The sequence below is a fragment of the Manis javanica genome, chromosome 7, assembly GCF_040802235.1.
Source record: "Manis javanica isolate MJ-LG chromosome 7, MJ_LKY, whole genome shotgun sequence".
In the NCBI taxonomy this organism is placed as follows: domain Eukaryota; kingdom Metazoa; phylum Chordata; class Mammalia; order Pholidota; family Manidae; genus Manis; species Manis javanica.
In genome coordinates, this window is record NC_133162.1 from 104107283 (window position 1) to 104122626 (window position 15344).

General features: G+C 44.2%; 1 protein-coding gene across 5 annotated transcripts in view; it reads left to right on the forward strand.

The window, feature by feature from the left end:
* The window catches only part of MGAT5 (alpha-1,6-mannosylglycoprotein 6-beta-N-acetylglucosaminyltransferase), a 362412-nt gene that overhangs the window by 312206 nt on the left and 34862 nt on the right, over positions 1-15344 (forward strand). For all 5 annotated transcript variants that reach the window (XM_037017057.2, XM_037017059.2, XM_037017058.2 and 2 more), the window contains 2 exons: positions 576-725; positions 9882-10028. In XM_037017057.2, the coding sequence (XP_036872952.1) occupies positions 576-725; positions 9882-10028 (297 nt within the window). The remainder of the gene's footprint in view (positions 1-575; positions 726-9881; positions 10029-15344) is intronic.

The following is a 15344-nucleotide window of genomic DNA, read 5'->3' on the forward strand; positions in this document are numbered from 1 at the left end:
TGTCTACCTGGATATGCTCATTCTCTCTCCAGCTGCTAAGTCAATCAGTGTATATTGTGGGAAAATCTCATCTCTCCATGATCTGAATTAGGTGGGATCCAGTTCTGACAACATGCATTAATCACCACTAGAAATACTGGCAAGAGCCAGGGATGTTTGTATTCCTCAGGGACAGCTTAGCATCTCTGGACAAATATTCAGTCCAGCTGACTGCCTTCTCTGGGCTTTCTTTCCCCAAACTTCCTCCCCCATTATGCGGGAGCCAAAAGCAAAGTGTTGGGTCCCTGGTAATTTACTAAGTGCGGACAACACTAGAAAACAATTGGCCTTGAGCTCTCATTGGTATTCAGTAATATGTTGCTATATATATATTTCTTGAAAAACTGTACAGTGGCAATATAACCAATTTTGCCCTCAAAGTCCGATTGGATTACTTTCTAAAGAGACTTTAGGAGTTAGACTGCCAAATTTCTGCAGTCTCTGTCTTAAGAACTCCTGTCTCTGTGGCCTCTAGCTATGAGACAGGTTGTTTCAAGAATGAAAAGAGAAATGTCTTCTCTTTGTTCCCTCTTTAGAATAAGAAGATCTACTTGGACATTATTCACACATACATGGAAGTGCATGCAACGGTTTATGGCTCCAGCACAAAAAATATCCCCAGTTATGTGAAAAACCACGGTATCCTCAGTGGACGGGACCTGCAGTTTCTTCTCCGAGAAACCAAGGTAAGTTTTAGTAGTTCCATAAAAATTCATCAGTGATGATGTTTACAGGTTTGTTGGCATGGAAAGTGGAATCGGAATCTCTCATGCTTTCCTTTCAATGCTTCAGTAGCTCTCTAGGTCATGTCTGGCCAGTGGTTTTCTAGACTGCAGTGTAAACATGAATTGTAGAAGGAGGTTGCTACATTTTGAAGTACATTTGCTGAGGACCTACTCTGCCTGGCATCAAGCAAGGGGCTGGGAGTACGGTGGCCACCAGGAAGAGGAAGGCTCTGTCTCGAGGGTCAAACTGATGATAAAGCAGCAGTTTTCACAGCAAGCCAGGGGTGCCTAACTCCTCCACCTCCATAGTCACCTCTGATCAAGAACTCGGTCCCCAGCTAGCTTTTCCTCGCACCTCCTCATTCAGAAAGTTTACACTGGACACTGAAGATGTTCAGATGTTTGGATGAGGGAAAAGTCTCTTTGGGCCCAAGGAGCAGGGAATGAATGTATCATGAAAGATGGGAGAGATGAAAGATGAGTGGGGTGTGGGTACATTTGGCTTCCAGGAGGAAGAGTCAGATGGTGTTGGTGGAGATGACACATTCAGGAGTGAGCCAGAAACCAATCACGTAGTCCAAGTGCTGGGGAATCATGGAGGGTAAAATTAGACAAGTCACCGAGGGTCCAGTTGCCACAGACATAGTAGACAGTTCAGACCATGCACTGTAGGTAGCTGGGGAGCAACCCATGGGGGATCATGTTAGTGACACGGTGAATGTGTGGTTTGACACTGTGGGGAGGTCCACGCAGTGTCTGTAATTCTGCCATGGAAGTATCATGTGCAGTCAGAGGATTTACCAGTAGACCAGAATTTGGCCTTGAAGGGTCAGTTGGCATTTGAATGTATTAGGTATGTTTCCTCATGCTTAGTAACATGCTCTTATTTATGAATATTGCAAATACTTATTGAGCAGTTGCTATGTGCCAGGCATTGTACAAGGGATACAAAAGTGAGGAAAATAAGCACCATCAGTCTTAGGCTTTCCCAAAGTGTAGGGAAGCTTATCAATAGTGAATTTTTCAGCTCGGGTCCCTGACTGACTGTGTTTTTGTTTCCAAGGTGGGAGAGAGAAGCTGAGTGCGTGAAATTCTGTGGCTTAAGAGTGATCTCTAATTATTGCGTGATACTTGGGTTGTGGAAATTGTGTTCACATCTGTGTCCTGTTTAATTCTCAGAGCAGCCTGGAGAGGTATCAGGGCAGGCACCATCATTAGCTTAATTGTAAACATGAGGACACAGACTGGAGCATGTGCCTTGTCCGCAGTCACCCAGCTTGTCTTGGAGGTGACCCTAACTCAGGATTTTTGTATTGCATATTAAAACTCTGCTAGGCTTTCCATGCACCAGCCTCGTGAATAAACACCCAAACTAAAAAAACAGTTGATGTGTACTCACCAGTCAAAAGAATATGCAGCGCCTTTCTGTCTCAGTTTCTCTATATGTAAACGCATTTGATCATTTCTGTCTCCAGGTCATTTGTGTGATGCCAATAGGAAAAGAGCTTGATAAATTATTTATCTCCTTGGCCAAAGATCCGGTTTGTTTTAATTAAGAGTTTTTGTCTTCACGAGGTCTCATCTGTAGTCTGATGACTGTTGGTGGCACTTCAGGAGTGAAGTTCGTGCCCCACTTAGCGCTGTTGGCTCCCCACACACCGTCTTTCTCAGGATGCCATTTGAGAGTCGTTGAGAGTGCCAGATTCCTTAGTCTGTTTGCCATTTGCCTCATTTTACTTTTCTCCACATCAGACTGTGGAGAAAGCTTGAGCTCCTTTAAAATTACACTTGGCAGCACTGGTTTTCAGCAGCATGTCATTACTGTCTCCCGCACTTCCATTAACCCACCTTGTGAACGTCATACTCAGCCTTGCAAATTTTAAAAGAACCCTTACTTACCTACCATCCACTTACCCTGTCTGAGAATGGCAAGTAGGTCCCAGTGTCTAGGAGAGGAAAAGAGGCCCAGGCCGCAGTGTCAGAGATTGCCTGACAGCCAAGGACGACAGCTTGAATGTTGAGTGTAAGGGGCATGTATTCATCCTTGAAAAACTGGTACCTTCAGAGGATGTCACTGATCCCATTTTGTATTTCCTGTTCATCTGACTGGAATATATTAAAGTACCCCGAGTGGAATTATGGCTAAAAGAGTTGGCAAATATGATGAAAATGAGGCAGTGGATTGCTGAGATTCCCCTTATACCCAGAACACAGCAGCAGGCACTAAAATGAATGAATCTTGGGCTTTAAAATAATGACACTAAAGACCACTCGGGCTTTGCATCTATAACCTGTTCTGCCTCTAACTCCTTCCTCTGTGTCTCTGAGCAATTTAAAAGTGATTTATTCCAATCCACGTTGAAAGTGGAGAACTGGAGATGCAGAGAAGCAAATGTCTGTGGAATGAATGGGATTCTCAGACTCCACAGACTCCTCACCAGAGAGAGGCAAGCCTGGTGCTCCTTGGGGTTAGAGACATATTGAAATGATTGATGCTTAATCAGCTTCTGACTCATTATTTTTCTTTATGAGCCATCTTTGAATCTCTGCACCAAGCCCCACAAACCCTCGGCTCAGCAGAATTTTGTCCTGACATGCCATTAGGGGCCCAGGTGTCATTAGCAGGCTCCAGCTGCAAGGAGCCTCTAAAGACAGGAGAAATTCAGTATAGCACTAAAATTGGGGCTAAAAGAGCTAGGGAGTTGTTGAATCTGGAAAATTCTAATAGGCATATAAATTTAGATGAATCAATTATTTATCAGAGGACTATAGACAAGTCAGTCAGTCCAGGAAACTCTAGGGATGCAGCTTCAGCCAGCAGATCAGGACTGGCTGGGGTGGCATGTTTTATTTTTAGATTAAATGCCCATCTCTTGTAATGTGATCTCTTTGTTCTTCCTAATTCTAACCTCGTCATGCCCACCTCCCCAGTCTTACAGTGGGAGGGTCCTGGTGGAGTGGGGCATTTGCATCCTAGGTTGGAGGAACATTTGGAATGAGAACAGGGGCCTCCCTTTGTACAGTAAAACTGAGAACAAATCCTGGCTGTGGAAAACCAGGGAAGAAGCTGCCGCTGCTCAGGCTGTTGCCACCCCCCTTCTCTACCTGAGCCTCCCATCCTCCCCCACCAGCATGTGGTGGCTCAGGAAACCTGGGTTCCCTACCCTGTCCACTCTCCAGCTTACCTGTGGGCTTATCTAGAAGCCCAGGTAGGGTTGGAAGATGAACTGTGTGTACGCGGTCCCTGTTCCGTCCCCTCCTCATAGTAGCCCTTTGCACTGGCCCAGACGTGGTGGCAGAGCCTCTTTCAGAAACCCAGGCCTTGAAGCAGCCCCCACCAGTGGGCCGGATGCCCTCAGCTCCCTGACAGCAGAGGGACTCTGCTTGTCCTGGTCACGGCTACATTCTCAGCGCCTAGGAAATGCCTGGCTTGTCGTAGGCCTTCAGATGATTGGATAAAGATGAAGAATGGAATCAGGATGAAATCCATCAGCATCGGGGATTTGGGGGCCATGACCCTTGGAGTGATTTCTTGCTTTTCACATGAACCGTGCACCCAGATCCCCAGAATCGCCCCAGCAAGGGACACCATCCTTCTGATACTCCATGCCTGCCTCTCCAGGCTCTTGCCCACATGTCCAGCTCTGTGAGAGAGAGCCCAGAGGCCTGATTTCCAAGGAAGCAGTCCGTATTCCGTTGCTGTCTCAGATGCTGAGGTATTTGCCCCGGGTGGCCAAGCAGCCCTAGTCCCCGTGACCAGCACCTGAGCTCATTCCCAATCCACCTAGATGGGAAGAGTCCACATTTACATGCATTGCCCTCCCCTCTCCCTTCTCACATATGTATGTAGAAGGACAAGTGTATGGAGAGAAGAGTTAGTAACCTCTCAGACTTCAGAGCTCATCCCACACACAAGTATACACAGAAATGTTCACCATCTCCTCAGAGAGACCTGTGGTTGCTGGGAAGATGTAATCTATTGGTATTTACTCTTTTGCTTAGGTACCTGGCAAAAGTGTATTAGGTACTGAATATATCCCAAGCCTTATTCTAGACATTTTTGGTACAGGGATGGCAGTTTTGCTCCCAAGGAGTACACAGGTGTGGTAGAGGAGACAAACAGATAAGTAGGTAATTACAACAATGTGGAAAGTAAATAGGTGGAAATAATAATAAAAAATAATGACACCAACTTAAAACCCCACTGTGATGCTGTAGGCAGGCTCAACCACCCAGGTGTGTAGATGTTGCACTGTGACTTAGGAAGTCAATGAACTAGCAGGTGAGCCACTATGGGGGACGGGAGCCAATCGTCAGTCACGTTTAACACAGCACATTTGTGTTCTTGTGGTGCCCACAGCCATGGCATTTTACAATAGTAACAGCCGTTTTCTCTACTCCTTCCCATGCTAAGCCTTTTCCATGAATTACCACCTCATCACCAAACTCCCCTGATGCCTGGGGCCTTGTGCCACCTCACTGTGGAAACCCGAGGGTCAGCCTGGAGCAGAATTCGGGTGAGAGAGAGTGGGCAGGGAAGGCTCCTCCAAGGGGTGACCCCTGAGCTGCCTTTTAATGGTAAACATTTACGCCAGCATGGCTGAAGATGGTCAGTATGTACAGTTTTAAATTTATCCAGATATTCCCACTCCCCCATCTCCAAGTTAATGCATTTACAATGTAAATTGTAATGCATTTGATTTTGTGCCGAGAATTTGGTACAGGAACTTTCAGTCTTGATGCCATTGTTTGTGTTTTGTTTGTTTCTAGAAGGTCACTTAGGTAACTGGGCAGAGCCCAGGAGTCTTTCCAATGAGCTGGTCTCCAGGAGATGGCCTTTGATTTAGCAGCCAACTTTGACAAACTTCGGGCACTTAAACATGCTTGACAGGCATCTTTGTCTCCTTCACCCCTCGAGCTTTTTATGAGAGAGTCCTCTGGCAATATAGATTATGGGCTTATGGAGCCCGTGAGATGGGGTAACCTAACCTGTAGGGGAGATATTTTGGCCACTTGTCTCTTCCTTCAGCATCAGGTACAGAAGGGAAGACAGATGTCCAGAGTGGGACCCTTTGGGCTACGTTAAAGCATTGTCTCTCAGGAAAGGAAATGTTCTTCAAACCCAGTCATTGTGTGGCTGCCTTGTAAAGACGGAAAAGGCATACCTATTACAGAAATGTGACGACTCCTGACCATTGGATGACAAATAAACAAGTAAAGCACAACAATAGCCTATGGCTCATGGGACTGGCCTTTCCATGGGGCAGTCACTGTAAGCCCCATCCCCTCTCTCTTTGGATGGCTCCCTCTTCCTTTTAGTAGTCCAGGTACTTCATGAAACAGAACTCAGTTAATACAGATGCAGGTGCTAAGCATTTTGTAAAAACCCACCACCACAATTCCCGTACACCTAAGCTCCAGCTAAATAATACAAAGTCACAGATACGCAGCTGTGTGAACTGGATCTGGACTTGAACTTGACTGCTGTTTAGTGAGTATTTACGAAATGCCAACCCTTGGAATACATCCTTTCCATGAAATATCTCATTTAATCTTCATGGCAGCCTCATGAAATAAAACACTATTACTTTTACCATTCTAACACATGAAATGACAAGTTGAGAGAGCTTATGTTACCTTGACTAAAGTCCTATAGCTAGAAAGAAAACATAAATGGACCTCAGATAATCCATAGAAAGAGGGATGTAGTGATTTCCCAGTTACAGAACTAGGAATTGAACCCTGGTCTGCCTGACTCCAGAGACCGCTGATAATCTTCTCATTGTCCTGATCAATTTGTGCCAGTAATCAACTTATTTGCCAAGCTGAGATTGATTCATTGCTCAGACTCCCTTCTGGACCACCCCTTGGCAAATTAAAAAAATGTGCATCTAGTGTGTGTCCCCTATTTTGGATTGTCCTTGATGTTCCCCATCAAGAGTGACTGGAACCTGACCAAATCCAAGGAGCCTTCCTAAGGATTACCTTTGTCCACATTTAGAGAATTCTGTGTTAACTCCTCCACTTGGGGGGTTAAAAACTTCATTTCTCCTTGTATACAGACTAAAAACCATAGTGTAGAACTGTCCCAGTCCTGTGCCGCAAATAAAACATAAAGTGCTTCATCTGTTCTCTTGCTCAGTATTGGCTCAAAAACTTAATTTTTAAGCATGAAATCCCTCTGCTTAGGCATGCTCATCAGTGGAACTGGAACTGCAGCCATGGAGATGTCCTGTCAGCTAGAATATCCTCATTAGATTCTGGGCTTCTGAAGCCAGATGAGGTATAAATAAAATATGCCCAGCTTCTTCCTGAAGGGTTTTGCCTCTGTACTTGAATGCATTCTTGTAACATCTCTCACCCCCCTGCTAAGGAAATCTGTAAGCAGGCAGAATGATGGGTTGGGGGACCCTCATGGTTAAGGCACCAGTGTGTCAAGGCCGTGCAAACTCACAAGTTTGCAGAATGCCCTTTGGGGGTGATCAACTCTGATCTACCCTGTTGTCATGCAGACCTCAAGTGTGCTATTTGATCTTAATACATCTACTGTTATAATGTCACAGGTAATGAGTACACAGGAAGCAAGAAAAAAATTGCTTATTGACAGAAGTGACAAAGAACCGTTATTTTGGTGTTTCCAAGTAATGCATTTCCTGCAATCCTAATTAGTGTGACTAGAAAACTCATTGCCAAGAAATTGTGTGGTAGTTTTTAAGGTTCATTCTAAAACTGTGAGGCTTTGGAGAGTTAGCCCAAAGTGTTTATTTTATGTGTATTGAAATATTCCAATGCCAGCAGGGCAGAAGAAATGGTGCAAATTGTTATTCAGATATAATTAAACTTAGGTCACATTCAAGTCCATTAAGCAACAGCCTCAAATCCTTTTAATTAATGGGTTCAAATTGGTTGGTATGAATGAGCTAATTAAATTTTTTTCCAGGATTTTCCATTAAAATAGACCACCCTTGTGCTTCCTGCATTTCCTCCAAAGTTCTTCCTTGCAGTTTAGAGTTGATGGAGGGTATCAGCACTTCATGGCAGACCCTGATGTGCAGAGGTCAGGAGACACTGTGAGCACCAGGTCTCTGGTTTAATCCCTGCAGACCCCTGTCTGTATCTTCCAGCAACTTTCCTGTCACAGTCAAAAGGATCTGGGAGCCCTATGCTTTCCTGCACCCAACCACGGCCTGATAGAGGTCATCTTTCCCCAGGAGAGCTGGCACATCCTCCCCAAAATCTGATGGGGAAGGCAGATCATGGAGCCCAATAGCCTCAGGAATGGTAACCCTGGATTCTCCCTATTGATTGAAGCTGGGATGTCTGGGATGAGTTCTTCCCACTCTTTCCTTCCATTTCTTCTGATGCTGTCACACACACACACACACACACACACACACACACACTCTATCCTTGAGCTACACACTTAAGTCACACCCTATACACATATGCTCTCTGATAATCTCACACCTGTTAGCAACATACTAAGAATAAGTTCCAGAAGCAGGCCTCCAAATGGTGGTGAAGATGTCCCTTATACCATACAGTTTCCAGGCTCCTGCTACCACGTTTTCCCTCGCCCCCATGTGTCCAGTGGTTCTGCCCCTGGGGAACCGTCAAAGCCAGCAGTGGGAGCTCTGCTGGGCCCGCAATGCTTCCCTCCTCCCCAGCCACCCCCATGGACATCCCTGACCTTGTAGTCAGTCACCCCAAGGTTTATAGGAAATCAAAGGTTATTCCTCCAAAACAACAAAAAGGTAAAATACCCTGTCCTATACAAAAGAATATCCAGTTATAGGATTGGGATTCTATCCCGAAAACCTGGAATTTTAGTGTCTTGCCCCAGAAAACTCCCCATGGGGGCTATACAGCCTCCAATATGTCCAGCGTGGGCCATGCACAGCATTTAGTCCTGGAATTGCGTGCCTAGCACGTACATTCTGCATCTTCCAGGGTTGCCCAGGGAACCGAGCAGCTTGGTCCCGGGGCACTCTAGACAGAGCCATTCTAAATAATCATTCAATTAAAGCAGCAGTGGACAGGAGTGCAGGGGAGAGGGGGCCTAGGGAGAGGAGAATCAAGCATGTAGCCACAGGGCGTTCAGCAGTATCCTTCACTAGGGGGGCCTGGCTGTGGGTGTTCCTCCACTGGGGCCCTGGGGCCCAGTTATCCTTTGTCACTTGATGTACCCCTGGAGACTGGAGTGATTTCAGAATTAGCTTCTTGATGTGGGTATGGAGTGCTCACAGCTCACCAAGCCGGCCCGTCAGTGACCCACAGTCCTCCAGCAGTGTGATCTAGCCCAAGGTGACAGGGGTACAGGGAGGTATTATTTTTATGAGATGTTTCTTTTTTGGACCGAGGAACCAGTGCCACTGAACTGCAGCGAGTCCCCTTTGTCCCGGCAGCTCTCAGCTAGGGTGCTAGGACGACTCTGAGTGTGTTTTTGCTGCCATCTATTGTCTGCCGTGGGGAAAAGGCATGGTTTGCTTCCTGGACGGGACAGCAGCCCTGCCCATTCAGCCACTCTCCCCACTTTGAGAGGAAAGTGGAAACCAGGATGTTGGTGTCCCCCAGTGAAAATGCCACTCTGAAGACCTGTGTTTACTGACATAGCATCATTTTAAAGCAGCCCCATTTGAACTGTAATCAAACTGCCAAGTGACCTTTCTGTCCCTCCGCCTAGCACTGCTGAAAGGGCCTGTTGTTCCTTCAGTTCAATGAAGAAACCTTCTGTTTAGTTAAGCAAGTGTTTTTCCAGTCATGTCTCCCAGTGAGTTACAGAAAGATTATTGTTGGGCCTTGGTTTTTGTTGTTTTTTTATTCTTTTAATAACCCTACCTCCCTACTCCACCAACTGCCTCCCAACACTGACCACTTGGCTGTTTTAGCAAAGGAGACCATGGTGAGCTGAGCGGCTTCACGAGCCTGTGGAGAGCCCTGCTCATGTTTTTCACATCCTGATGTAAGCTGACTTCTCTTTACCGACCCCCCGGGGCCTGGGGACCTTCCAAAGTCCCTGAGGTTCCACGTGGGAGTGGAGCACGGAATAGCCCCCGTGAGCCAGGGGCACCAGGCCTGACTGACTGTTTACAAATGGTATGCTTTTCTGTCTTACAGTTGTTTGTTGGACTTGGGTTTCCTTATGAGGGCCCAGCTCCCCTGGAGGCCATTGCAAACGGGTGTGCTTTTCTGAATCCCAAGTTCAACCCACCCAAAAGCAGCAAAAATACAGACTTTTTCATTGGCAAGCCAACTCTGAGAGAGGTAAGCATCTGTAAAAGTCATTCTACTTTTAACAGTATGATAATAGCTATTTATCAAGTGCTAGGAGCCCATTGAAACTTCATAGCCTTGGACGGTAAATATAATTCCCGCCCCTCTACGAAGCATGGGATCTTTTCACTCTACATGAACTCTGCCTTAATTCAGACAGACATCTCTGGCCTTCTGATTAGCCAAACTCTGATTTTCTGAATGTTTAGAGTTTATGGAATAAGAAAATCACCAGTAGCAGGTATTTTTGAAGAACCTACTCTCCAGGATGGGCTGTGGGAAATAAAAAGTGGGCTGTGCAGTCCACTTAAAGAATGGATGGCCTTGCGAGGCAGGAGGTCTCATGGGTGACTGAAGCAGCGTGCCTGGGACTGCAGCCCACATCAGCCACCATGGCCTGTGAATAGTCCTGCCACTGAACGAACTGTTTGCAGATGCCTCGTGTGAACTGCCTTCCTAGCTCCTCTTGAAAATCCGCAGTGGGTGATGGATCACCATTGGAGGCAGTCAGATTTGATTTGGGGCAATAAACAGAAGTCATTTAGAGCATAGGAGAGATCATGCTGGGTGCTTCTGATTCTGGGCAGAACCAGGTGTGTACAAGAAACCAGAAGATTGATTTTCTCGTTATTTCTGTGTAGTTAATAAGTGACTCTGTGGGCTGCTCCCAAGGAGGAAGCCTCTAAGTGTTGGAATTGTGACAGTGCCCTTGCCCATTCAGGGCCGTCTGTTGGGGGGAGTGGGGAGGGAATACTGATAGACAGCCCTCCATGACACAGCAGCCATGCAGGAGCACTGTTTTTAAAGCATATGTTTTTCAGTTTTGCTACATTTAAACCTTTCTGGGTCAATTCCCTTAACCCCTTTCCCCACATAGTACATAAAATGCATATTTCAAGATTTTTCTTTACTGATTAGAGATCTTACTAGTTCATAGAGTTGATTATTTTTAGAGTTCTTCTCTCTGACCCTCCATATCATTGGTGAAAAGGCTAACGGAGAGGGAGGAAGATCAACAAAATCTGTAATTTTCCTCAAAAAGAAGAACCTTTGGCATAGATAACCTCCAACAAGGGTTAACTCTGTGTGTACGTGTATGCGTGCATGTGTGGGGGTAGGGGGTGAGTGGCTGTTTGCTTGCTTTTTCCTTCTAGTATAATGAATCTGAATTCCTCATTTTGGAGAGTTGTGTTTTTCGGGGAGGTCAATCCTTAGCCGTTCTTGAGCCAGGTGCTGTGGGAGGTGCCAGGGCACAGATCAGGAGCTCTCTGTCTAGCACCACAGAGTTTATTCTTGGAAAAGGTTTGAAGAGATGCTCCCTAGCAGTGAGAACATCTCAATTTAGCAATCGCTGCTTTAGCATGTGACTGACTTCTTGGAGATTTTGGAATTCAGGGTAAGAAATGCAGACAAATTGGTCATCCCTACATTTTAATTTAGGTGTAAGAAAATCTCTGAAGTTTTACTTCTGCCCAGAATTATTTGTTATTTTCTGTGTTTATTTTTACATTTTTGTTTTAAGATACACATAATGTAAAACTTAGCATTTTAACTGTTTTAAAGTGTATGGTTTTGGCATTAAGTACATTCACAGCATTGTACAACTATTGCCACCATCTATCTCCAGAACTTACTTATCATCCTGGGCAGAAACTCTGTGCTCAAGAAACGGTAACTCCCCTTTCTCTCTTCCCTACAGTCCCTGGTAACCTCTCTTCTACTTTCCATCTCTGTAAATTTGCCTTTTCTAGGTACCTAATGTAGGTGGACTCATACAGTGTTTGTCCTTTCGTGACTTAACATAATGTCTTCAAGGTTCATCCATATTGTAGCATGTGTCAGGACCTCATTCCATTGTATGGATGTACCGCATTTTTTATCTATTCATCTGTTAATGGACAGATCCTTGTGTCCACTTTTTGTCTGGTGATTGATGCTGCTGTAAACCGTTAATGTACAAGCATCTGCTTGAGTCCTTGCTTTCACTTGTTGGGGTGTGTACCTACAAGTGGAATTGTTGGAAATTTTTTTGAAAATAATTTGGTCTTATGGAAAAGTTGCAAAAATAGTAGAGTTTTGAGTGTATCCTTCATTCAGCTTCCCCTAGTGATAACACATAACAAAACCAAGGTCCAGTTATCAAAACTAAGAAGTTAACTTTGGCACCATAGTATTATCTAAACTACAGACTGTATTTGAACTTCCCCAGTTTTACCACTTATGTCCTTTTCCTGTTCCAGGACCCAATCCAGGGTCTCACATGGCACTTAATTTGTCACGTCTCTTTAGTCTTCTCCAATCTATGATAATTTTCCGGTTCTTCATTGTCATTCATAACCTTGACACCTAGGCAGTTTTATATATGCTGTCCCTCAACTTGGATTTGCCTGATGTTTTCTCATGATTCATTTGAGCTTACTCATTTTTGGCAAAAATAGCACAGAAGTGATGTGGCTTTCTCAGTGTATCATATCCAGGGGTGCCTGATGTCGATACGCCTAATTACTGGTGGTGGCACCTTGACCACTCCGTTAAAGGTAGTGTGTGCTGGCTTTATTCACTGTAAAGTTATATATTTTTTCTATATCGGGGGAATAAATTAAGACTCTGCAAATGTCCTGGTTCTCAGATGTTTTCCCATTTATTTTTCCTGTGTATCAGTGCATCTTGCCTGTGGCAGTTACTACTGCAGTCTTCTAACAGTGATGGTCTTTGTCCCTCATGATATTTTTAAATGGGTGACAAGTAAAGAAACTCAGCTCTTTTATTACTGCAATTCCTCTGTATTTGGAAAATGATGAATTCAAAGTATCTTAGATGACTTGGCAACTGGCACCTGCTTGTTTTTGATAATTCCAAAGATTTTGATGGCACTTTGTTAAAACTTTTCTCCTGAGAAGAAATTTAGGATGCACTTAAATACAACCTGTTTCCCACTGAATGTTGTGGTGTTACAGAGATCAGCCAGTGTGAGGCTGTTGAGGAAAGTATGTCTGTTATTTTCTGTCAGTTGCTGTCACTAAGTAACTTGCTCTTTGTTGAGATCCTGAAGTTTTCATGGCATAAAAAGAGAACAGGCGCTGGAGCAGCCCTCCCCTCATCACACTGTTCCCTCCTGTCCCTTCAGATAATTCCGCCAGAGCCTCTAAATGAGCCTTTGGCTAGAATAGCACTGTGGGATCCTTTCAACAGTTGCTCAGCAAGTGACCTCACACAGACACTCCGTCAGCCCTGGGCTCCCCCAGGAGGGCTGGGCTGCAGAAGGTCAGTTGACAGATGTTTATTGTGTCCCTATGGGGTCCATGGTACTACTTGCTGCATTGGGGGAACTTATGAAGACACATTTCCTATTTTCTAGGCATTCAAATTTTGATATGGAAGAGTGATAAGAAAGATGTGTAACCAACAGACATACATGAAGAGAGAGCTAAGTAAATCAGGGAGGTGAAGCTACCTTGGAGTTGTGCCAGGTGAAGAACGTGCTGGGTTAACTGAGAACGGGTTGGTGGAGGGAGGAGCTATTCTTCAAAGGAAAAGGAAGAGCCAGGGGAGGTGTTTCAAGCTTAAGAGGTGTGAATGTTGATGAGTTGGAGAAAAACACCAAGAAGGTCACTTTGCTTTTATGCAGGAGGGCAGGTTCCATCTGATGTCCTCCTCATCTGCGTCTGTGGGAGAGCAGGCTGGGAGCCAGCAATACCTCAGCTTTCAGAGGAGCCAACAAACTTGACCTAATAGCCAGGGCGGCCACCGGCTCTGCTATTTCAGCTCACAAAAGCCAGAAAATACCCACTAACCAAAGACGATTGTATTTGGGAAAGTGCAATTAACAGTTTTACAGATTTCTAAGGATCAAAAAAACCCTTGAAATTATTCTTTTCTTTACTTAGCAAATGGAAAAGTTTTAACCAAGTGTACATAATTACCAAGCTATCTTTTTATGCCCTTACTATCTTTCCAGCTAAGTGACAATTCATTCATAGAAACCAATCCAGATCTTCTTTGCCTTCATTTGAAGAGAAGAAAAAGCCTAAATTTCTAAATACGAATTAGTTTTGCTCTTATTTTTGCATTGAACCAATTTTTAAACCACAATGTACACTCGGGAAAAAGTTCCATAGTGCCTTAAGTAATGTGGTCAGTTCAAGTTATACTTTAAATGTAGTGTAAATTGGGTTCTTATCTTCATATTGGGAAACATATTAGTAGGTTCTTGATCATTATTCTGACATTTTATAAACAATTAGAAAATCTTCCTGGTTTGTTTTTTGTTTCATAAAAAGAACTCATGTTCTCCTATTTAATAGCCACTCTGAAGTAATGTCTCATATTTAATAGGATTTTCATTACTTTTACTAACTACTCCAATAAATTTACTGATTGATAAACAATGAAGTATCTCAGATCAGACGGTTCTCAATAAATTAACAAGGAGGAACATAATGTTCAGAGGGGGAATAATGAATCACAAAATGCCTTACTCATAAAATTAAGTAACTTTCCATAAATGTAAAGGAATACAATGGTAAAGACTCAGCATTTTGTATTTTCAAAGTGCTTAGAGCAACCTTTTAAATAAGCAGGGACCTTATTTAAAGGAAGGGGAGGGGAGACAGACTGCTAATATGTAAATGGCTAACTAGTGACACTGATGGCGACTTTAATTTATCCGATTCCATTGGAAGAATTAAGTAGTTTGTTCTCCAGGCCACAAAATGAAAGTGGTGTGACATTGTGCTCATCTTCAGAAAAAGTCTAATACAGGCATAAATTCAACCTGGGATTTTTTTTTTCAGATTGGCAGGTTTTAAGAGAGTGATTAGCAGATGTGTTTACATAGGGCATCTTTTGGCCTTTGTCTTAAGAGCTCCATCCTTTAAAGTTGTCATCATCCTTCCTGTCAAAAGCTAATCTGTTGTTGAAAGATCTAGATTTGAATTTGCTCTGATACTTTCTGGCTGTGTGGTCTTGAAAAATTGTAAACCCCACGAAACCTCTGAATCCTCATTGATACTTACGAAACCTAGTTAATACTGTGTGTGCTGGTGATTAGCAGAGTTCCTGGTCCAGCATAAAGCAGATATGTGTTGCATCTAAAATATGTGCTGAAAAAAAAAATGGACATTTCCCCAGCTCCATGAGCCTGTGGGCCCTCTGTAGATTCTATCACTGACTGTACAACTGAGCAAAAGCAGAGGGTACATGTCAGAAGGATGGGGAACTGAACAGGCCGGTGAGGGGGTTACTCTGGCAGAAGAGGCAGGAGCAGGAGCAGAGTCTGGGACCGACACCTCATAATTTCTGTGAAAA